The sequence below is a fragment of the Salminus brasiliensis genome, chromosome 5 (assembly GCF_030463535.1).
Source record: "Salminus brasiliensis chromosome 5, fSalBra1.hap2, whole genome shotgun sequence".
Lineage (NCBI taxonomy): Eukaryota > Metazoa > Chordata > Actinopteri > Characiformes > Bryconidae > Salminus > Salminus brasiliensis.
Genome location: NC_132882.1, coordinates 29216971 through 29242681, shown reverse-complemented (window position 1 = coordinate 29242681; position 25711 = coordinate 29216971). Strand labels below are relative to the sequence as shown.

Genomic DNA, 25711 nt, shown 5'->3' with positions numbered 1-25711 from the left:
TGTATATGTTTGTAGAGGAATTTGTAGAAATTGAATTTGCTTTACAGAGGAATGTAAAATAGACATTTAGAGGGTCACAAATGTAGCTAAATGAATTAAACGCTGAACCTTACAGTAGCTAAGCGTCACCAGTGGGTTTAATGTGGGTTCTTTAAACTGTACAGAATGTTCCTTTATAATGGTCATGACATTTTAAGTTTAATTCATTTAATTAAATGATTAATTTAAATAAAATGAATGAATCCTTTAATACATTTCATGAACTAATTAAAAATATTAGTGTACACAAGCTGGGATGAGTTATATGTAAAACAAAAGGCTGGCTCATAAGCTCAGAAAGTGCCTTGACCTTCCAGATGATCAGCTCTGAGGCCAGCAGTGCTCTTTAAAATTAGCTCCCTTATAAAGGTGTCCACTGGTCACTTTTTTAGAAGTGTAAAATGTAGCTTTCCAAAGAATAATCCATCTCCTGGTTCTCTTACTCTCTCTCTCTCTATCTCTCTCTCTCTCACTTTTGGATCTGTTTTCTGATTGAGAAATGCCATTAACCCAAGCCGAATGCATTTTTTAGGTCATTAACCTCAGAATGGAATCGTCCAAGGAACATGGGGCATGGACAGAGCCTTGGTAATGCTGTTGGGGTTGCTTGAGGTCGCTTTAGTCTAACATAGTACGTGTGAATTTATGCACATTCTCATAGTTGTTGGGTTTTGTTTCTAGTGGCAGCATAAAAAAGCCAGCCTGCCAGGATTCCCAAATGCCCTGGACTGCAAACATAAATTTAGCCTGCTGGGTATTACATACAGGTACTTGGACTCTTGGAAGTATTGGTGAGATCCTGGAAAAGTCGAGCCGCTTGAACCACTTAGATTGTGTGGTTCAGCTGCTGGTGCCCAGTTCATTGAAGTTTAGAATGCTGCACGGTCACCGACACATTGTACAGTGTTTAACGTTAGAAATGGATGTGTACAATAAATCAGTGGTTATTATATTAATATTTATTATTGATATGTAGGCTTTACTGCTTAACACATGTGCGCCTCACACACGCTAGCCTTCCTTCTAGCCAGTGTCAGATAGTTATATTGAGTCTCTGCATGTCATTTGCTTCCAAAAGAAATACGGAATCCCAAAAGACTCCATACCTTTCACAAATTTTAGAATAGCTCTAAAAATGTTGCATTTATTTTTATTAATTTGACAGATGAGATTGAAGACTATATATAATATATATATACATATATATGGTCCCTCAATGTAAAAACACTATGTGCAATACCCCCCCCCCACATGTGCAATTAAGAGTCATTTGCAATAACCTGTAAATAATAGTTATTGCTTTTTAAATTATAATTTATATTGTGTATATAGTGTAAATTATTTATCTACATTTTTTGTAACTTGCTATCCCTTTCTGCTGTGACACTGAGAATTTCCCCACTGTGGGACTAATAAAGGATTATCTTATCTTATATTAGTTTTAGGGAACTATAAGAAGATGGCCAACGCCAGTGATCATACATGTAATTTTAAAATTTAGGAATTGAGTTATAACACTTGCTTTTAGATGCTTATAAATGCAAATGTCAAATGAATACATGCAGATATTCGAGTGCAAATATACTGAATCACGTAGGGAAGACATGGTTAATGTTGTCCTAAAAAAAGAGTGGGAGCCCTGCCTGGGAATTGCTGCACTTTGCTGAAAGTCTTCAAGATAAGCCGCCTCTGTACCTTTGACAACTTTAAAGAGGTCAGCAGCTCAATTATAAGATAAGATCAGGAGATGTTTTTGCTGCAGATTACACCGTCAAATTGCATCTTTAGTTTGGATCCTGCTGTGTATCAGAATCCGTCCAGAATTTTCTGCGAGGTGGGCGAAAACACATGTCCACATGCATAAGAAATCATGATCTAAATAGGAATTCACTATATGGGCACAAGTATTGGGACAACTGCTCATTCATTGTTGTTTTTCTGAAATCAAGGGTATTAAAGAGTTTATCTTGCTTTTGTTGGAGTAACTGTCTATGGTGTCCAGGGAAGGAGGCTTTCTACTAGACTGTGGAGCACTGCTGTGAAGATTTGATTGCATTTAGTGACTAACGTTAGTAAGGTCAAGATGTTAAATGATCGCCACCCCATCTCACCCCCCAAATCCCCAACTCATCCCAAAAGTACTGGATGGAGCACCGACCATCATTCCAGAGAACACAGATCCACTGCTTCACGGCTTAATTCTGGGGGGCTTTATACCCCTCTAGCCTACACCAATAGGTTCATGTTTATCCGCTCTAGAGAGTCCTATACAATAGGCAGTGCTTCTCTACAGGGACTAGACAAGCTGTACACATCCATTTGCACATCTGTGTCTGCACACTGGGTGCAACTTAAAGTATCTAAGTACATCCATTAGAAGCGGTGTCCACAAACATTTGGACATATAGGCTCTAGTTCAGTCCGATTTGCCTGCAGACTTAACAAAGCCTTAGTGTATTAGACCCAGTTGTTATTGCTGCTGTTTTGCCATTGAAACCACACACATTCAACTGCACACAAAGGTCTACGGTACTCCAAGATCAACACAACATACTGGAAGACACAATTGGGAGTTCAGGTAGCGCTTTAATAAGTAGAGTATCCTGTTACACAGTGTCTCTGGTGGTCGGCATAGTGGCGCATGTCATTCTTTACAGTGCAAACATGTTGGTAGTTGATAGGAGGTTAGAGAGTGGGCTGGGGCGATGCAGTTCATATAGATAGGGGCCTCACTGCAAGGTGTGCCTTCAGTTGCAAACATGCACTGCAAACATAAATTTAGCCTACTGAGTATTACATACAGGTACTTTTCTATTTCACAGTTTCAGCTCACATCACATGAATACCATCCACATTCCATCTAACACTTTATTGCTTTGGCTACAACATCATAGGGGAGATCAATTTTTATCGTGAAGCCATTCCCTTATTCTCTTTTGCCATACGATTGGACTATTGTTAATACAGATGATACAGATTTCCAGTACTTTCGAGTAGGGGGTGGGGGTTGGTGGGGGTACGTCTCATCTCTGCTGGGGATGGGGTCATTTTTATGTATGTTGTGTACAGGGGTTCAGGTCCCTTTGTAATGTTTGCGTCAGTCTCATCTTTACAAAATCTGTACATTTAGAAACTGTATAGAAACAACAGATTGAAAAGTATGTGCCACCGGCCTCTGGTCTATGTACCTACGTACGCTCAGCCTGTAGATTACACGTTTCCCCAAAGGAAAGAACAGAAATACATCCAGTGTGTCTAGCTATCTTCACACATGGGGCGAGTGAGCAGAGAGCTTTGCTGGCGGTGGTATGTGCATGGAGAGGATGGTGGAGGGTTAGGAGAAGTCAGCTGCCCAGCAAGTCTCACATGTCTTCACACAACACCAGCGCCAACTCCGTTCTGTAGAGCTTCCCGCCGTCGGAAAGGGCCATGATGGCGTTCTTATATACTGGGATTTTGGCGATTTCTAGAACCTGTCAGATACAAGAGGGTCCTTAGTGATTTCCAGTTTATTACTTTGTAATGCATGTTGCAACATATTGCTGTGGTCAAGATCTGACAATCAATTATTTTAATCACTAAAGCTTCCAAAACACTGATACAGTGCCTTGCAAAAGTATTCAGCAACTTTTCAACCTTTTGCCACATTTTAGGCTTCAAACATAAAAATATGAAATTGTAATTTTTTGTGAAGAATCTACAAGTGGGACACAATCGTGAAGTGGAACGAAATGTATTGGATAATTTAAACTTTTTTAAGAAATAAAAAACTGAAAAGTGGGGCGTGCAATATTATTCGGCCCCTTTACTTTCAGTGCAGCAAACTCACTCCAGAACTTCAGTGAGGATCTCTGAATGATCCAGTGTTGACCTAAATGACTGATGATGATAAATAGAATCCACCTGTGTGTAATCAAGTCTCCGTATAAATGCACCCGCTCTGTGATAGTCTTAGAGTTCTGTTTAAAGCGCAGAGAGCATCTTGAAGACCAAGGGACACACCAGGCAGGTCCGAGATACTGTTGTGGAGAAGTTTAAAGCCGGATTTGGATACAAAAAGATTTCCCAAGCATTAAACATCTCAAGGAGCACTGTGCAAGCGATCATATTGAAATGGAAAGAGTATCAGACCACTGCAAATCTACCAAGACCCAGCCATCCCTCTAAACTTTCAGCTCAAACAAGGAGAAGACTGATCAGAGATGCAGCCAAAAGGCCCATGATCACTCTGGATGAACTGCAGAGATCTAAAGATCTAAAGAGTTATGTTTGGCGTAAAAGCAACACAGCTCATCACCCTGAACACACCATCCCCACTGTCAAACATGGTGGTGGCAGCATCATGGTTTGGGCCTGCTTTTTTCAGCAGGGACAGGGAAGATGCTTAAAATTGATGGGAAGATGGATGGAGCCAAATACAGGACCATTCTGGAAGAAAACCTGTTGGAGTCTGCAAAAGACCTGAGACTGGGACGGAGATTTATCTTCCAACAAGACAATGATCCAAAACATAAAGCAAAATCTACAATGGAATGGTTCACAAATAAACGTATCCAGGTGTTAGAATGGCCAAGTCAAAGTCCAGACCTGAAACCAATCGAGAATCTGTGGAAAGAGCTGAAAACTGCTGTTCACAAACGCTCTCCATCCAACCTCACTGAGCTCGAGCTGTTTTGCAGGGAAGAATGGGCAAAAATTTCAGTCTCTCGATGTGCAAAACTGATAAAGACATACCCCAAGCGACTTGCAGCTGTAATCGCAGCAAAAGGTGGCGCTACAAAGCATTAACGCAAGGGGGTCGAATAATATTGCACGCCCCACTTTTCAGTTTTTTATTTCTTAAAGAAAATGTAAAATATCCAACAAATTTCGTTCCACTTCACGATTGTGTCCCACTTGTTGTCGATTCTTTACAAAAAATTAAAATTTCATATCTCGTTTGAAGCCTGAAATGTGGCAAAAGGTTGAAAAGTTATATACTTTTGCAAGGCACTGTATGTCCACTATTTACATTTTAATTATTAAAGCTTCTTTATGGAGTACAAACAATAATACACACACTATTTGTATTTGTTTTATCAAAGCTTTAATATGGACCAAACACTGATATAAAAAACATTTATATTTCATTAATTATTAATTTATTAATTCATAGTCTTTTGATTGAGGAAGTACTGATATATCCACTATGAAACACTGACTATATGTTTTACCTCCAAATAAGAATAAAATTTGTGGTATGTTGATATTTTGTTCAATTCCTTTGTGATTGTTAGTCATATGGATGAAAAACAGTAGGTCACACGAGTCAGCCAGACTAACACTGGTTAGCCTCAGTCCACAGTTTTTTTCTTTTTCTTTCATTTCCCACACATACAACACCATTCTGCCCCTGTTTAGTGCTCTCTACTCCTTAGTAAACTCCCTATTTCAGTTTTGTGCTGGCTTCCCTTCATTTTTCATTGTCATTATTGCAGACACTTTTATGCATGCATGTTCTTTTATCCATACTTACACAGGGTATCAGTTGGGGTTTCTGGCAGGCACAAGTTTCCAAATGGTTTTACCTGGCCTTTTGTAGTCCCAGGGTGCCCTTATATGCCCAGTGTGGACCATGTGGCTTAGCCCATATTGATATTTTGTTCTGCCATATTTGTTGTAAATAAAAGTAATCAAGTCATTTTTGTGACTTTGTGATAGTCTCTACTCTGCTCGCTGCAAAGTGTGACGATGCCATAAGCTTCAAGATGGGCCAAAAGCACTGATATATCCAGTAATTGCATTTATTTAGCTGAGTGACTTGCAAAATGTGCAAAAACTGCAAAAGCCAAGTCAATAAAAGGTACCCAGGGATACTTTGCAACAGGCAAAGCGCAGTATGTCTGAGACTGAGTCTGAGAGTTCTGCTGGCCAAAGCAAATAAAGTCACGGAAATATTTCAATGTGACTAAAGTTCTAAAATGTTCAGGCTGGCAGTTGCCCTTATGTTACAGCCTAAAGTAAGCCATGTTTAGCCGCCTCTGAAGTTTTGCATTGGCATGCAGGTCACACACACACACACACACACAGAGCGGGAGATTGAATTCTGACTGATGTTAGCATGCTTTCATGAGGCAGCTCCAACAAATTGTGTTTGAATAAGCCCATCCAGCCGCTGTTGGCGAGATGTACGCAAACAGTGTTTCTCTCATCTCCGAAAACGAAATGTGGTGGACTGGGGGCTCACCTTTTTGTTTTTCTCACACAGGTCTTTGAGCAGGGCGTCCAGCTCGTTCTCGTCCATGTAGCCATTCCTGTCCTGGAAACGGGCGAAAGAAAGGGGAAAACACAAACGTTGGTTGGACACAAATACACACACACACACACATACATACACACAGGTAGCCTTTCTTTTAATCCCCGTTCAGACATTATCCCTCCTGAATGTGGCCCTTGAATGTGGCCTCTGGCGGATGGGTTTAGCACACAAATTCTGACATGCCAACTCGTATGGCAATTGTTTCATGCTAAAGACAAACAAATATAGGCTAGAAAGCCAGTCTCCTGTGTAGTGACTGGAAAGGTATGCCATTGTCTGCTATTGCTCAGGACATTCTGGCAGTTGGGTTGCTCTTTGATGCCCTTGATAATGCTAATATATGGCAGAGCTGTTATCAGTAGGCATCCACTGTATAAAGGGAGAGCAGAGGGCGTATAATTCATTGTGCACTGTCACTATCAGCCTGAGACCAGTACTGTGACCCTTTGCCACTTTTGTTTGAATGACTGGTAGAGCTTAATCTGCACAATATTCGTTGGCAAACAATAAATGCCCCAAGCAGATGTGTGCAGGATGTGTCAACTGGCCAGTCTGCTAGGAGACGCCTCACAGCTCTCCTAATGAGTATGTCTTGTCTTCGTTTATGCCAAATCCCCTTTTTATGTATTCAGATAGCCCAGCAGTCTAAAATATGTGTGTTTGTGTGTGTGTGTGTGTATGTGTGTGTGTGTGTGTGTGTGCGTGCAACCTGAACCTGCCAGTCAATAAGGATCAGAGGTGCTGTCATCAGCAGCGAAGAATTCGTTGCCCTATTCAGGGACACACTAATACATTACAGTGAAGCCAGAGCCAAGGACTCCAATAGAGTGCTGGAGGTGATATCCAGACAGGGCACCCTCTCTGCATACTAATAACTGTCTCCCTTAGGACCGCCTTAAAATCGAAGACTCAAACCCTCAGAATGTTCTGTCTGATCTATGCACTTCCATACATTTCAGACTGAGGATTAGACTTTTCCAAATAAGCCGTTCTATTACTACAGGCTGCAGGGTAACGGTAACCGTACACAGGGGAAGGGGAATAGTGTTGTATACACTATATGTCCAAATATTTGTGGACACCCCTTCTGACCAGTGCATTCTGCTTCTTTAAGTTGCACTCGTAGAGAAGTACTGCCAATAGAATAGGACTTACTAGAGCAGAACCTATTGGCACCATGCCTAATGCCAGACTTGGGCTAGAGGGGCTAGTGGGCTATAAAGCCCACCAGCATTGAGCTGTGAAGCAGTGGAACTGTGTTCTCTAGAATGATTGTTTAGTGTGGCGCAACAGATAACACCATTACATGCTACTGAGCTGCCACGCCACGTGGGAGACTGGGGTTTGATTCCCGGTCTGGGAGTGCTACACCAATAAGCGTCCTTGGGTAAGACTCCTAACACTCCATTGGCCCTCCTCTGTAATACAAGTCACCTTGTAAGTTGCTCTGGATAAGAGCGTCAGCTTAATACAGTAAATGTAAATGTGCTCCATCCAATACTTTTGAGATCACTTAGGGATGAGGTGGGGTGGTGATCATCCAACATCCTGATCTCACTAACACTTTTGTTGCTGAATGCAATCAAATCCTTGCAGCAATGCTCCAAGACCTAGTGGAAAGTCTTCTTCCCTGGACAGTAGAGACAGTTACTCCAAGAAAAACACCCTTGATTTCTAAGGAAACAGTAAATGAGCAGCTGTCCCAATACTTTTGTCCATATAGTGTAGCTCCCCTGAGGTATTTGGTTCAGCCTGTAGTGTGTAAACATTCGCATTCACTGGTTTCCACAACCTACAACTGTCGAACAACCCCGTCACAAATGGTCTTGTCGTCTGATCCACAATGAATTCATTAGTTATAATAAGATGGAAAATCGGCAGAAGGTCAGTAAAATACAGAACGGTGAAAGACAAATAAACAAACGAGTCGTTATCTATACAAGAAAGCGAGAAAGAGGAGGACAGGGTGGGGAAGATCCAACAAAACTGTTGTATACTACAATTCCCACAATTCCATGCTAATCCCAGCTTTGCTTACTAAGATTTCTGGGTGAAACTCACGCTTGTGAAATTTGGTTCCACATGAGGTTCGTCAATCTAAGGCTACTGTGTGGACGTTTAAAGGCTGACTGCATCACAGTAGCACGACTAGGCTGTCCCATTTCGAAGGCTACTTTGTTTGCGGTTGAGAAATGCGCACTGATTTTCTATAGTAACAAAGGATTGGCCAACATACCATAAAATTCATTGCGTGCCGGTGAGGATGTTAATAACACACTTTTGCTGAAATTATTTGTTGTTATTTTTTATTATTATTTAAATGAATATATATGACTGTAACTTTACAATCAAGGGCATCCAAACTAAACTACAAATTTAAGAGTTTTGTTTCGCGGTGCAATTATTATGGCAGGAACTGCAGTGCTGTGATGCAAACAGGAAATCCAACATAGAGTAGACTGTCTCGTTTCGTCCTACACAGTCTACGCAGCCTTTTGCGAAGTGCGGACCACGGTTGACTGAGACAAGGAGGAGAACTCGAGAAATTTGGGCTGGAGTTCTGGGGGGCTTCGAGCTGATGAGACCCAAAGCCAGACCCCCCTTGCCGGGCAGAGAATGGATGAAATTTTAATTTTTGTCACGGGAAGGAGAGGTGCATACTAATGAAGAGGAGGAGTTGGGGTGTGGTCCTTCTCCCAAACTTTAAGTTATTACATAACTTTATTTAAAGGCTACGACTTTGTTGAAGATGCAGCCCCTGAATTGGGACGCACCTTATATCTTACTGCGTATTCTCTGTGCAGTCCGTACTGTTCGGGATGAAGATATACGTACCGTTACACCCTAAATTTAGACAAATTTCAGCCTTTTAGGTGAGATTTTATGTAAATGCAGGCCTCTGATCAGTACAGTGTTAAGGACATACCTTATCGTACAACTCAAAGACCTTGTTGAATTCTTTCCTGGCCATCTTTACCCCCTGTAGAGAAGGATTTGGATCACTTGTGCTGTTAAAGACAATCCCATTCACTGCAGCATGAAGTAATGCTTTACATATTGACAAAGACAAACCTGAAATTTCAGTAGAAAGTTCTCAGCGTCCGGCAGTAGCCTGTCGTAGAATCAGAGAGGTGGTTTTATTAGAAGTGCTAAGAACACAGTTTGATATAAACAGCCAAAGATTCAGAAGATTTAGCAAGAAAATGCCAAGACAAACCGTGCCATTTCTGACAGACACAATTTCCCATCGTTATTTGAATCGAACATTTTCAGCTGCAAGAAACGGATATTTCAGTTACATGTCTGGAACTCCCCAAACTGCAATGAAGCACTCAGAAATGACTTGTTGAGCCCAACATCTGTGGTCTTCCTACCGTGGTTAATGTGTATTCCTCTAACTTCTTCTCATCAAAAGGTTTCTTTGCCCTCTGGAGCAGGTCTCTCAAAAAGTTCTGCAAATAAAGTGACAATGAATTGGCCTGAGGCTTGAGGAAGAGGTCAATGGAGCACAGCCACAGGCACTGTGCAGAAAAGGACCATTAGAGCGACTGCTATAATACTCAGACCTGTCCAGACAGAAAACTGTGTTCAGATTCATGATGCACTTGTTTAAATGTGATATGCACAGGCTAAACGCAACAGCTACTTCAGGAGAATAAAAAATGGGCAATGAGTTGTGGAAATCATAGCACCTGGACAGCTCCCTAGTCAGCTACCTAAACTGTGTGGCTGTCTTATTTATACAAACACAAAAGATATATTCAGAAAAAAAGATATTTATAACTTTGATCCGATTGGGGGCAAAATATCCTGATGGGGACACCCCTATGTTACAGTGCTAAGGCCTTCAGTACAGAATATAATTATCATAATAAATTATTCAGTGGTATAAGAAGCTAGTGCAGTTAATAATCGTATGGCCATTATACTGTATTGCCATCAGACCAAATGTGAGCTATAATGTAAAACTCTGCACTGTGGTTCTCCAGAAATGATATAATGTGTACTGCCATGGTCATTGTGTATTCTGCAGGCCATAGCCCTTTGTCTAAATTTACATAATCATCCAAGCTTTCATTTTACTATTGTATTAGCATGGAGACATTATCCCTACTGTACCGGTTTTCCACTGACCTTTCCAGCCTGCTTCTGGTCCGCCAGGCAAACACTTATACATAACATACCATATTGGAAAAGGACTGCTGGTGACATATTGCCTCTATTTGTTCAAATACTACGTCTCTCAGTCGGCCATTTAAGTTCTTTTGCCAGGCTTTGTAACTTTCCCCCTTGAGGGTTGTGTCAGTCAGTCAGTCAGTAAGTCAGTGGGACTGTTCCAGCATCTACTTCATTTAAATGCTCAGGCCCATGTTGACTCGAAATATTAGTGTCACCAGAAAAGGGCAGCACTTGACAGGAAGGTAATGGTTCATGAGGCTGGGACTGGCCCAGCGGTGCTTCAGTGTACATGAAGCTGCTCGAAGTATGGCCTGGAACCTGGAAACTCCAACATTCTCACATTATTGCCTTTTTATTGAACCTTTCTCAAAGGTCAGCGTTGCTTCTGAGTGACAAATCGATACAGGGTCTATGGAACGAAGGTGTGCAGGTAGTTTGTGGGATGTTGGCCAGCGGGTTACGTTTCCGCTACAGTCGCAGAGTAAAATGAGAAGGCAGAAAAATAGCTCCCAATACTTCAGCAGAGAAGCGTTTGAGCAGAGCCAGGCTATCACCGAAATCATCCCTCTGAGGTCATTACAGGACACCATTCCTTCTTACCTTAAGCTCATCAGCTTCAATGTAGCCACTGTGATCAGCATCATAATTTCTCCAGGCCTGTTGGGGGGGGATGACAACGTTGGGGTTAGCACCCCCAGTGTGTGTGTGTGAGTGTGGAATAGCCAAAACAGAAACCCAAAGAAGAAAACAATGTCTTCCATCATGTTTAGAGAGCTGATTTTCATAAGCAATCCAAGCTATACTTTAAACATTCCTCCTTCTTTAAATCCAAACTGATTTTTAATTGTTAGAGGGTTTTTGAATAAGCTTGGCTTAGAAATAGTAATGGCAACAGCTGCAGTGATGTTTTTACAGTAACAGGCTCAGTAACAGACTAAACATACTGAACAGACTATAAATCACGTCCATACCTCCATAAATTCTGTACAGGACTTCAGTTGTTGACGGAAAAATAGCAGGAAATTTTCCTCTGTGGGTAGGATTTGCACCAGCTGTAAAATAAAATTGAATAATAAAATAAAAGATAGTAAAAATATAGAACATCGCTGTCAGGCAAAATCATCTTATCCCAAAAATGGCAGCTTTACAGGAAAAGGGAGGAAAAACCTTCCTAACTTTCAAAATAAATCAATGTAAAAAGATTTTATTTTAAGTCATTTAGGAGCATTTCTATTGGTCCACTCACCATGCGATTTTGAGATCATGTAAAGAATAACTGCCAGATTCATAATATGCCAAAAAGTGAAAAATAGGAAAATACAAGGGAGATACAAGGTTTTTGTGTGACAGTGCCATGTTTATTTACATTCTATAAATTCATCCCCAATATCCTTCATTAAGTCACTTTGTTATGATTATTATTTTTATTATATTATATTATATTATTATAAACACTGTCACCAATCATCTTTAACCTCTTGAGACCCTGCGTCCTCATATGGGCACATTTCTGTGTGGTAGAGACCAGAGGCGGAGCCAGGCTCGCCTACTCATTTTGATTAGACACGCCTCTTTCTCTAAGACCGAACCTCTGAGACCACCACTGAGCTTACAGCGCAGCCTTAGGGCTTCTGTATGGGGCTTTTCTTTGAACAGTAAATTACTCCACAGCACGTCCAGCTGTTGGCCCCTGGGCATGCTGTTTTGACTGGTAGCAATCTCACTGTTCAGACTGTAAGATCTTCACAGCAGAACCCGCAGAACATTGCTTTAAATTCAACAGTGGATTAAAATGAACTGCTCAGTAATGCAGTAGGAATCAAAGTGATTTTTTTTTACGAGTGCTAGATCCTCTTTAAATGACAAATATGAAAATATCTTCTCTGTATATATTTCATTTCAGTCATATATTCTTTAGTTTCTGTGTTTGTTATTAGCAATGAATTTGCAGTGGATGTGTTGTTTGCAGTGCACTTTAATCAGTATAGCGGCCACTTAAATCAGTGAGCATCAGGATTCACAAAATATTAAACAATAATATAAGCTCATCATGATCTCTACTGGGTCTCTGTTCCAGTGATGTAGTACAGTATGTAGAAATGATCAGATGAATATGGTCAAATTCTCAAAATGTCTTTATTACTCCTGACCAGAGCTGTGATAGTTTCAGCTGGAGACATTTCATTCATGCTTCAGATTATGGAACTAAAACATCACATATGGAGTTAAAACATCGCAAAATGCCTCAACCCAGAACAGGCTTGAACAATGAGACGAACACAGCATTGTAAAGTGAACTGGTGTGGCGCAACAGATAAAACCACTAGCTGCCAGTGAGCTATTACATCATGTGGGAGACCAGGGTTTGATTTCCAGTCTGGGTGACTGTATGCTGCACTACACCAATAAGAGTTCCTGGGCAAGACTCCTAACACTACATTGGCCCACCTGTGTAATACGAGTCACCTTGTAAGTCGCTCTGGATAAGAGCGTCAGCTAAATGCCGTAAATGTAAACTAGTAGGAAGCGAGATTAAAGGTTAGCTAACTTACTAGAGTCCAGTTTAACCCCTGAGCTGCAATGGATTAGGCTGGACAATGAGGCGAATGTGAGGTGAACATACAGTGATAAAAAAAATAAAAAAACACAAATTAACTTGAAGGGAGCGAGATTAGAGGTTATTTCTCAAACATTTTATTACCAATTTACATTTCCATTAAATTACAGCTTGTGAGCTCAGCGCTGTTTTCTGTTTGCCGCTAAGACAAACAGACCCCGAGCTGCTGTTTCAAGAGAGACAGTGAGCATCGGTGGCAAATAAAAAAACTAAAATAAAAAATAATAGAAACAATATTTGGGGCTGGACCAGTGCTGGACCAATCCGACTACAATTACTAAGTCTATAAATACTAAGACTAAAAAACAGTTCTCACACTGCTCATTTTACACTAACATTAGACACACTATAAAAACCGTGAAGAACTTTGTACAGAGTGTCTGTTAATAAAACCAACAGCACGACACGACACCGCTGTTAAAGCATCTAAATTTAACACTAATGATAAATTCTAGGACAATTCACTAGTTAGCTGCCTGACCACTTGACCACAGCTCAGGTCCTGCAGACATAGCCTTTTAAAAACTGGGAGAGATTTCTGGGAGAATATAAGAAATGTGACAATATTAGAACAGGGAGCACAAACTGCTGAAATTAGACACTGGAGATGGAAAATGGCCTGTTTTGTCATTAAAACATAAAGGATGGAGTGGGTGGAGCTACATATCATACTGCAACCAGCTAGTAGAGGTGTTTTTCTATAGTCATTGTGCTACACTAAAAACTCTTTACACTTAAACATTATGTATATTTATAAGCGTCAGTGCTGCTACACACCTGTCACAGGTTAATTAATGCTAAGTTAATTAAGTTCTCATTGTCATTTTCTGCTGGTGTTGTTTATGGTCTATAGTTTTTTACACTGTGACACTTTATTTATTATTTGACCACATTTTAGTTCGTATTTTACTATATTCTATCATTTAAATGCACCAATGCCACTTCACTGTGAAAAAAAGTGATTTGTCCAATCAACCTAAAATATTACTTCATATGGTAAAAAGCAACTGAACTAACTATACTTTGAACAAAGCATTATTTATATTTTAAAATATTCCTTTGAATTGTATAAACCCAGTTCAGTTGCTTGTAACCAAGCCTTCTTAGTGTTGGTTATAAATCCTCTCTCATGGAAATATGCTGTATATTTTGTTTGTTTTATCTTTTCATCCAATATGATCTGTACATAGTATACAGTCCCATACACAGGCCCCTTCTTGTTCTACATATTATGTTCTACATATTATGTTACATTATATATTATTTACCATGCATTGTTTAGATTTTAATTTTTCTATTATCCAAAAATGTATCTAATATCAATTATCCTAGGATAATAGGATATCAGTCTGTTAAAGAACTAAACATACAGAAACCATCTCAGCTACAAAACAGACAAAGTAAATCACAGGCGTCTAGAGAGACACTGTTGATTCTAGAGGACATTTCATGCTCTCAGCTGTGGCTCAAACTGATAGCAATAAAATCAGATGTGTGTTAAATCACACAAACACAGATTTGTGCAATGCCGTTCTCACATTTCATATTCATTCCTTTTTGTGTAGTAAGATCTGAAGAAATACATTCTGAGGCATTTCAATATCCTGATATATATATATATATATATATATATATATATATATATATATATATATATATATTTTTTTTTAATTATTATTATTATTTTATTTTTTTTTTTATCTCGGTTGGCTGCTCAATGTCTCTTAACCTAAAGCAACAACTTGCATCCACCCTAACAAACTGCAATATTCTAGAACTATTTGTTGGTGTTGAAGAGATGACATTTATTTATATAATTATATATTTAAATAATGAATATTTTCATGGAGAGTTTCATTGGTAATGTTTCACTCCCCAGTCCACACAGCCCATATAAGGAAACTAACCTACAAAAACAATCTTATATGAAAACTGAGGCTTTCAGTCAACACTGTTAAAAATATAAGATCCTTGATTTTTTAATTATATATATATATATGTTTAAGATGCAGTGACATAAACAACCCATTTAAGGGATAAAAGGAGGCTGGTAAATGGTCATGTAGAATGGAGTTCTGGCTGTTTAGTGGTGTATTAATCCATTCTAACACTAAGAAAAACAGAGGACATGAGCCCTTTTAATAAACATTTTTGCCACACATCCAGAAGGAAAGCTTTCTTACCTCTACAATGTCTATCTTTCCATCAGCATTTTTCTCATATTCTTCCACAAAAGCCCTCATTTGGTCTGTTAGTTCCTGTAAAGTACAGAAAAGAAACAAGCTCATCACTATGAGTCGTGTAAACCATTAGAAAGCTCTCAAGAAAACCTGAATGAAGAGCATTATTTTCCTCCAACATAATATAATCTGGATCCTGTTATTTGGCGTGCATGTGTATGTGTTTCTTCACCCCTCACAGAACAAGGCTGATTGGGTTTTCACATTCTGGTGCACACACAGATGCCAAACACTGATCATATATGTGTACCAATTTGACAAACAAAATGAACAAGTCAAGCTGGCGTAACAACACTGAATTGATTCATGTATCATTGGAGCCAGCTGCAATACATATATACAGGGAAATACTGCATGGAATATTAACAGTATTCCATGCATTCCAGTATTGGCCACTTTATCAGAAACACCTAGTATGCCAGTGCGCTTTGCAGGTTAAACATTTTCTGTTTGTCAACCACCTGATTCTCTGTACATCAGTGGAGAAAGACCAATTACCCAACCCGTACGTAATCACCCCCAATGCCCCTGTCATCAGTGAGGGCGGACTAGAACACGCCCCATGCGCAGTCAAGCAGTTTATTTTTTGAACAGTTGCCGAAGGCAACCAATGTGCCTGTAGGGAAGCGCCACATACTCGGCTCCAACAGCATCACACGTATCACCTGAAGACGCTAGCGATGGCCAGCAAATGTGGGGAGAGCACCATCTACCCACCAGAGAGAGCAAGGTTAATTGTGCTGCTGATGGCTAGCAGGACAACCGGGATTTGAACCAGCGATCCTCTGATCATGGTGACAGTGCCTTAGTCTGCTGGGCATCTTTAATAATAGCATCATGTAAAGATTGGTTGCAGACATTGGGTTATTTGGTGTTGTGTTTAAACCCCGACCACTAGACAGCAGTGTTGTACTCTTTAGATCCCACTGTTATGAATATGATGCCGTGTTTTTACACTATCACAGATTTTTTAAAAATTTGATACAAAAAAAGTTTTTTTGCTTACTGATCATCATATACCTCAATATATTGAATCGTTACCCCTGTCTCTTGATACATACTGTATCACATAACTGAGCTTAGCCTGCTGGGGTTTTACACACCTCAATGTCAGTGCTGGTTAGAGAACAGTCTGCCAACCACAAATGTCCAGCAAACAGTGGTCCTGTGGTCAGAAACGCCCCAGGGATAGAAGGCGAGAAAATGGCTTACACAAATTGTACATGGAAAAAATGTTGGCGTCCCTGCAGTGCTGAAAAAGGCCCTCCACCCCAATAATATCTGGTCCTACAGCACTCCTACAGTAGTCTTTTTCCATAGGTAGATGGAAAGACAAGAGGGAGGGTGATAAATTGTGCAGCAACAGATGTGCTCCAGCCACTAATTGTAAACCTATGGTGGGCACAGGTATGGCAAATGGTCAGTGACAGTGAGCACCACATGTCCACACCCATCTTAAAAGCATTCCCAGTGCCGAGCACTATCTAATAAACTTTTTTGTGTGAGTACACAACAGCCAACTCAACATGTCACTATGTGTCTAATATTAAGAGAAATCAAAGACCAGTATTGATCTGGTTCCACGTATTGATGATTGTGTCCCTCTTAATTCAGAAGCCTGCCCAGCCACTAGCAGGGTTAATGTGCTCCTATTGATGGCAGCTTGTGTTAATGTAGATGAGTAATGATTGGGAAATTGCATAACTTTCTGTTCCGTGATACAGACTGAGGACCTAGTGCGGCTGGGAAACTGACTGACTGTGATGACACAGCAACTTGTAACACAGCAGTGTGTAATCTAAAATATATGATTGTCCACCTACATGTGAATTATTATATGCTTCTCATTGTAAAACTTAGTGCTCAGACAATTACTCATACATTGCACAGGGAAAGTACAGGTTCTGACCAAAGGGTCACGTTTTGGGAAATGTAGAGAGTAGAGACCTCCTGTTTATGTACTATGAAACAGTGCATGGACCAGTCTGAGAGAAACTGTACAGCATGCATTAGTCTGCAGATATTCCACAAGAGTTTGATGATTCACTAAAGTAGTGTTGATGATTTCAACATTACTTAATCAGATAGTATGAGGTTTTATGTATTGACAAGAACTTGGTGATGCAATACTTCCAGAAAGTACAGAAAAACTGTATAAGGGCAAATGCGGTCCCACCAGAGGGATTTGCCATGGATGGTCCCTGGTTGGTAGGGTCTCATCGTTGGGATTGGAATGGTCAGCATAGAGCGTTCAGCTTCAAACATGACTCAACAATCAGTCTTAATTTCACTAGTTAATCTCACCAGCTTGACCCAGCATGTCTCTACAACACTGCTGGAACACACCGACACCTAAGTTAATTAATGTATAATTTCCAGTCATACCAGTCACACACTTGCTCATTTTTAGCTTGGTGTGCTGGTTTAAAAGACAAAGAGGTGTATCTGAGATGCTAGTTAACCTCCATGTGCTCGTTTAATCACAGAGAAAGTCAGTGCCGATTAATGACATTAAACAGCTATTCATGGGAACTCTTAATATGTGGCCCAAAGAGGTTTTAATGCAAGTGAACCCCCCCCCCCCACACACACACACACAAACACACACACCAAACAAACCCATTAGAGAATAGAATCAACTGTGTTGTATATTCTTTAACCCCTTAAAAAGCCTATGGTCTGCCAGAAGACCAGGGTCTGTTACAAGGTTCTATTACCAAAGAATAACCCCACCAGTTTGTACAGAAGCCCCTGTAGTTACTGAGTAATACACCTTAGTGTGTAATAAACCTTGCTGTGTTAACAGGTTAAAATGAGCAATGCACTGGTGAGCTCAGCAACACCAAAATACTCTGAAGGTCACAAAAGACAACTAAATCACTGGTATCATTGGTAAAGACTACAATCAAGATAAACCTTCATGAATGTAAATACAGACAGTCTACTTCAAGATGCAAACTACTGCTAACACTCAAGACATTGTAAACAAACACAACTGCCTTCACAAAGCCTGAGAAAGCCAGTAAGAAGCTGGAAAATAGCACCTACTTACCACCATAAATCCTGCAGAAGCTGCCAACTAACTGCAGCACTGTTTTAGGGTGGAATATCAGCTTCAGGACAAGACAGGACAAGACCATATTAATCATTTGTGTTGGACATCCGTGCAGTGAACACACACACACACTGGTGATCAAACACACACAGTGACAGTGTGCTCCCATCGCTGCGGCTCCTGCGGAGCAGTGAGCAGAAAGAGTGAAGGGCCTGCTCATAGGGCCCAACTGCGGCATCTTGCTGTGCCAAGGTATCGAACCCACAACTCTGTCATCAATAGCCCGGTGCTCTAACCGCACATCCACCACCTTGTCCCCATTCTGTGAGACAAGGCAAACATGGCCACTTTTGCGTTGTTTATATCTTTCAAATGATTATTCAAAATGTATTACATTAGACATATGCAGTGAATACATGAATCAAAGACAATATAAAAAATACCATAGTATTCTCGATCTGATCTTGTCTGCACAGTTACTGCCTGTTAATTGCCCGCATTGTCTGACAGATGAAGTACAGCTGAGGTGCAGAGTAACTGTCACTCCCTACTCATGACAAAAGAACATATATCAGTTCAATATCAGATTAATATCAATACTTTACAATACACCCCTAGTTTTTAGAACTCTTAAGAGTTCAGTCTTACTGTGTGTTGGGAAACCCTCCCTCAAAGTCCTTTTGTCATTCCATGGTCATTCTTACATAAACTCTTGAATAGTGAACAGTAAACAGTGAACGGTTGTGTCCAAGTGTTCGGACAGTGACCATTTTTTATAATCTTGCTTATTACCTCAATGGATTTGAGATGAGGCAACTTATATGTAATTCAATTTAATAGGTTAAACAAAAATATTGTATTAAGTGTTTAGAATCTACTCAGTTGTCTTTACTTGTAATTTCACAACACAAAAAGAATATTAAAGGTCTGGAATTGTTTCCTAGTGTGGAATTTTTTAAACATTGAACATCTAGGATGGGAACTCTTAATATGTGGCCCAAAGAGGTTTTAATGCAAGTGAAAAAGCCCCCCCCACCAAACAAACCCATTAGAGAATAGTGTTGTATATTCTTTAACCCCTTAAAAAGCCTATGGCCTGCCAGAAGACCAGAGTCTATTACAAGGTTCCATTACCAAAGAATAACCCCACCAGTTTGTACAGAAGCCCCTGTAGTTACTGAGTAATACACCTTAGTGTGTAATAAACCTTGCTGTGTTAAGTGAGCAATGCACTGGTGAGATCAGCAACACCAAAATACTCTGACCAGACCTAGGCCAGGTTAACTTGTACCAAAATGGTTGGAAGAGGAGAGTATGGAGAAGGAAAGGAAGGGTTCATAATCTAAGGTTCTTAAAGCCAATGTTCACATAACCTGTCAAACATGGTGGAGACACTGTTATGGCATGGGCCTATATGGCTGCCAATAGAACTAGGTCAGTGATGTTTACTGATGTTCTGACTGCTGACAGAAGTCGAAGTATCATTTCTGAAGTAAACAAAGCTATTCCAACCCAAAAGGGAAGGCCAAGATCGAGAATGTTCTTAAAGCCAGTCACATGAACTCAACCTAACTGAACATGCTTTTCACTTGCTGAAGACAGGCATACGTCAGGCAGTCACTGACTGCAAGTCATAAAATTGTTCTTATATTTAAATTTGTTAGTTTGTTCATGGTGGCGTACGGAGAAAAAATTATATCACTGGCAAAATTTCTTATGGGTGCAACTTTGCTGCTGAAAATGCCATCATGTGCAAGAGTGTGCATGTGCATGTGCCATCATCAGCAAACCTCAATAACAGCAAAGCAAATGGTTCTTATGTGTGGTTATGGTGTGGTTCGCCCATTTGTCTATACCCTGTGAATCATTATTACTCTATCAGTAACTTCAACGCAATGGTTGCTCTTTGTATATGCATAAATATGTATATGTATAGCTATGTGTATGTCTGCATTCTCTCTCTCTCTCTCTCTCTCTCTCTCTCTCTCTCTCTTTCGTCTAACTGCTCTACTGCTCTCTCTCTCTCTCTCTTTCGTCTAACTGCTCTACTGCTCTCTCTCTCTCTCTCTCTCTATATATATATATATATATATATATATATATATATATATATATATATATATATATATGTATAATCATTAATCAATAATAATCATTCTTTATCTACTTATATTATATGGCTACTGTTGTGAATGTTTACTATGACTATATGAGTCATGTTTACAGCTTGTACAAACCTGTCTATATTTACTATGACTGGTCTATCAGATTTAGCAGAGAACTAACTAACTAGTTCTAAATACCTAAATTATTCAGACCTATTGGGTTACTAAATGATGAACAGACATTGCTAATAAATGTATACACACACCCTCTCTAGAGGGTGGTACTGTTTTTAAGACTGATAAACTAGGATTCATCTACAGTGCTATATGTAGTATGTGCTAAAAGTAAAAAGAGTAAAAGACCTTCATAAAAAATCTAATGTGAGACATAATGATATCAGGGAACACATGAGCGTGTTTCAGTGATTATTTTATTCAATATATAGTTTTTACTGTTTAATAAGTAATAAAATGCATAACTGAAGGATACACATATATTCAGCTCTTGTCCATTCGCTTTGATTTTTGGTATTTTATGTCCTTATGTTTTGATTCTACAGAGCTGTAACAGAGCTCTAGTGTAGGGTTTATCATGTCCTGTAGACCTAAAAAGGGAACAAAAAAAGGTACACAACACATGGTAGATATTCCAACAAGACATTGAGTGAAATGAGTCAAGCATGATTGAAAACCCCACTAAGATCCTGTGATGGTGGGCTGGAAAATGAGTGGGGGCGAAAAATCCAATCACTATAGGAGGTCCGTGGACAGCATTTAAAAAAAATATATTTTTCAAAACTGTAGAAAAGCTCAGATAACACCGTCACAAAGAATCGCTCAAATATTGTGTTTTTATGATCACTGAAAACATTCCAAGCAAATTCACCTCATATTGTTCATAATGTTTATCAGCATGTTGTCGCTCCTCTAGCCTTGCAGACCATACCGCACACCACTCTGTCATACATTCCTGTTATTTTTTCAATACAGCTTCAAATACAGAGCCTGTAACTGTACAAACCTTCAGTCTCATGGACACAGCTGAAGCACTACATACAGTACATACAGTGTTTACAGGGAAGAAGCATGACAACTTGAAAAGGTTGGTTGGTTGGTAGACTGTAGGTTGTATAGCCAGTATATTAGCTAGATAAATGAAACAGCTAATTAGAGATGCATGATCATTTCAGCATTGATATTAGGCTAAGATTGCTTAAAGAATATGCAGAATGTTCAGGTGATATTGAATTACTGCACTAAAATATCTGGATTTCATTCATTTCACTGCATTTGTAACCCACTAAAGATGAATTCTGACTATTACTCTGTAATCAACATGGGCACAAATGTAAGAAAGAAAGAAATCTGATATTATATTATATTGCAAAATCTTGAGTTTTAGATATTAAAGAGATACATTGTCTGTTATTAAAACAACTTCAGCCAAATTATTGTGCTACCAAGCATACTTATCAAAACTAACTATCCGAGTTTACATTCAAAGGGTTTGCAAACTGTAAGATAATACAAATTAACCCCACCAGAAGTGCCTGTAGTTACTGAATAATAGAGTTGCAAAATTCTGGGAATTTTCAAAGTTGGGAAATTTACAGTGGGAATTAACAGCTCATTATGGAAATTAATGGGAATAAAATGTGAATATTACATATAGCTGGTGAAAAATACACTGAATCATAATCTTGGCTAAAAGAATTAGATATGATACCAAAACAGGTGAATATCAAAGCTGCTCCTCAATCCCAGGAACACGTTACACACTGACGGGCTATTGAGACCACAGCCCCTGCATTCACTGTTCATTCCACCATCACATGTACAGCATATTTCCATATACAAGAGAATTATCACATAATTATATCCTTGGTGAAGAAACAACTCTTCATGACACCTAGTCAAGTCAGGAACACTCCTGAGAAGATACGCATTAGATAGACAAAGTCTACAATCAAGCATTTACTTTAAAAAGTAAATAAAGGAGGTTCCAGACCTCAGGCAGTCATTGAAAGGATTTGCATCCAAGTATTAAAAATAATCTTATACTTATTCATGTTGCACTAATACCAATACTGTATCGGCATCGATGCCTATACTGGCACTTCCACACAGTATCTTACAAACAGATTACTGCACTCTACCATTTTTTATTTTTTCATAGCTCTGAAACTTAGTTACTGAAATGCTATTCTTTCAATGTTATTATATCTTTTTTGGGATAAGATAACCTATATATAAAGATGTGTATAACATATTATATGTGTATAATATGTATAACCTATAAAAAAAGAGTATCGGTACTCTGTATCAGCAGATACTTGAAAATCTGGTATCTGTATCAGAAATGGAAAAGTGGTATTAGTACATCCCTACTCCTTATATTTTTAATTTTTATATTTGTCCAATTATGTTTGAGTCTATGAAAATAGAGGGACTGTAATAATCTGTAATTTCTAAACAATGAAAAATCCCTTTCAATTCTTCCCTTTAGTCATAGGTTCAGTCATATGCCAAAGGACAGATATGTACATGGAAAATATGGATATCGGCATCAGCTCAGAGTCCCTGTATCAGTGCGTCCTGCTTAGCGTGCTCACCGTGTGGCATGACCGTGCTAAAATTAGGAAGCAAAATCAACCGATAGTAGCAATTCTTTTGCCAAGACATAAGTCCCATAAATCATCCACATGAACAGCTGTGTAATCTTCAACAGTGCCACTCCTCCTTCTGCACATAGCCTTGTTCTGTTCAAATGCATTTCTTCCCTTCAATTATGTCAATTATGAATTAAGACAAATTCATACTGACTGTAACACCTGAACTAGGTACAAACAACATCTCTTTAAAGGCAACTTTCCACAGATATATTAGAAGACAGACCACAGCACTCAGTTCAGTGCCTGAGAATGAATGAGCAAATTTCTGTCCCAGCAGCCCGTTCCTCATCAGTCACCATGCATACATCACCTTCAGAATTGACTGTGATAGGAGACATACGACAGTGATTCCAGCATTGTCCCATTACACGGGCGAAATCCAATACGGACTCATCTGAATATCACTCACATAGCAATTACATGCTGTGGGAGCAGCTTCTCAATTTAACAGCCAAGCTCAAATGCACAGGAATATTGCAACCGTCACGCTGCACATTCAAGCAGTCTCTGGATCAGCCTAACCAGTGAAATCCATTATAATAACCAGAGAGATAATGTGAACAGAATGTGGACCATCTCCACTCAAACCACATACACCAAATACCCAGGAAATATGCATGTGCACCTAATGACACAATGTCTAAAGCCAAGGGTCAGCTAGGGTTGTACAAAGCCCCCTAGTATTGGATTGTGAAGCTATGAAACTGTATTCTCTGGAGTGATGGAGCTCCATGCAATATCCTTAGAATACATTGGAGTGAGGCTTGTGTTCCAGAACCTGACCAGATTCTCACTGATGCTCTTATGGCTGAATGCAATCAAATCCACAGAACAGTGTTCCAACATCTAGTGTAAAGCCTTCCTAGAAGAGTAAAGGCTGTTAGCGCAGCAAATGGGGAACAAACCTCTGCTGATATCCTTAATTTCAGGAGAAACGATAGATGAGCAGGTGTCTACAAAGTGCTGGGCTTGCAGGGTACCTTCAAGCCCATTATTGGCTATACCAGAATTGTATGCTGATGTTTGGGAGCAGGCTTATGACCTTATCTGTGAAATACTGGAATACACAGTACGCTAATCTTTAGGGCAGTGGTCACCAACCTATCCACTCCTATCCATTTTCCTGAACAGCTCAATTTCAACCCCTAATCGTTCTCCCTGGATCAGCTCAATCAGGTGGGATGGATTTTGGTTGGAGCTGAAATCGCAGAAGAAGGATCTCCAAGAGAAGGGCTGGTGAGCACCAGTCTAGCCAGTGAGCCAAACCCTGCATTACTGGTTGTGAGAAGAGTGTATGTGGGACTTACCAGACCAGCTTGTTTCCGAGCTTGCTGAAGCTCCTTAATAAAGTTCTGCAACTCCTTTCCCTCGATATATCCATTACCTGGAGAAAGGTACAGCGCCAGTCAGTGACAATGAACACACAGTAGTTCATGAGTTCATGTAAATTGGGTTGGACTGAAAATATCTAGAAAAGAAATAAATAAATATATATATATATATATTTTTTTTTTAGGTTTTTTTTTTTTTAGTATTTTTTAGTACAGAATCCTGATGCATTTTCAGATTATCTTTAATCAAAAGAATAAGGATAAGCATAACTATGAAAAAGCTGTCATCAAAAACAAAAGGATTCCAGCAGAAGAACATCTGAAAGAAACTTCAGCAACTCGTTGGAAAAATCAAGAGGCAAGAAAAAAATTCCAAGAATTCCCCCAAAATAATTGTTAGTATTTTTAAGTAAGTCTTTATTAAAATCTCCAGTCTAAAAAGGAGATTACCGTCGTTGTCATAATGATGAAAGATATCCAGGAACTGAGAGGCAGAGATCTCGACTCCTTGAAGATAAGCGTTTGCCATGTTCTCCTCGGTGCTGCTCCTCAGGCTGCTGCTGCGCTCGGATTGGTTCACCGGGATCCTCAGGCTCTCTGAATTCAAATGCTGAGAGATGCCACAGTTATGCTTTACCGCGACGACAAACCCCGCCTCCTGTGCTGCGATTGGCTAGTAGTTCATACTTACAAGCGTTTCGACCAATGCGTATGAACTACTACTCAGGTCTCGCGCGGGGAGGAGGCGGGGTTTACCTGAATCCGGGTGGGAAAAATACATGACGACAGACGTCTGGCAGCTCAGTGGCTTTAGCTTTGACCGTACCGAGTCGGATCACAGAGTCGACTCTTCTCACCTGAATCGAGTTTAAGTTTTGGTTCGTTGTATTCAGCCCTCACATGGATGGACACACATACAGGACCCACGTGTAGGCTAAAATGATCCAGATGAGACTAAATTAAATGACACTGAAATTACAGTGCCTAATATCAGCTAACTTTCAATTCTGAAAAAGCTGAAACACCTGAATCATTTGTGTTTGTGATGCAACCATTGATCAGAAAAACATTTTCAGTATTTTAATTTTTATTGATCAGAAATATCACTAATATTGCCCGATTATGCGTCCAGAAATGGTGTGCATGTAATCCAGTCCTGGTCAGTCCTGAAGACA

At 39.6% G+C, this 25711-nt stretch overlaps 1 protein-coding gene across 1 annotated transcript; it reads right to left on the bottom strand.

The window, feature by feature from the left end:
* Positions 1 to 2605: 2605 nt before the first annotated feature.
* Positions 2606 to 25121, bottom strand: calb1 (calbindin 1). The gene is made up of 11 exons (XM_072678912.1): positions 24987 to 25121; positions 24513 to 24589; positions 15317 to 15391; positions 11488 to 11568; positions 11117 to 11173; positions 9712 to 9789; positions 9555 to 9610; positions 9410 to 9449; positions 9264 to 9317; positions 6266 to 6337; positions 2606 to 3512 (listed from the first exon to the last, which is right to left on the bottom strand). Exons 1-11 carry the CDS (start codon positions 25063 to 25065, stop codon positions 3402 to 3404), a joined length of 780 nt encoding a protein of 259 aa, XP_072535013.1. The 5' UTR covers positions 25066 to 25121; the 3' UTR covers positions 2606 to 3401.
* Between the last annotated feature and the right edge of the window lie 590 nt (positions 25122 to 25711).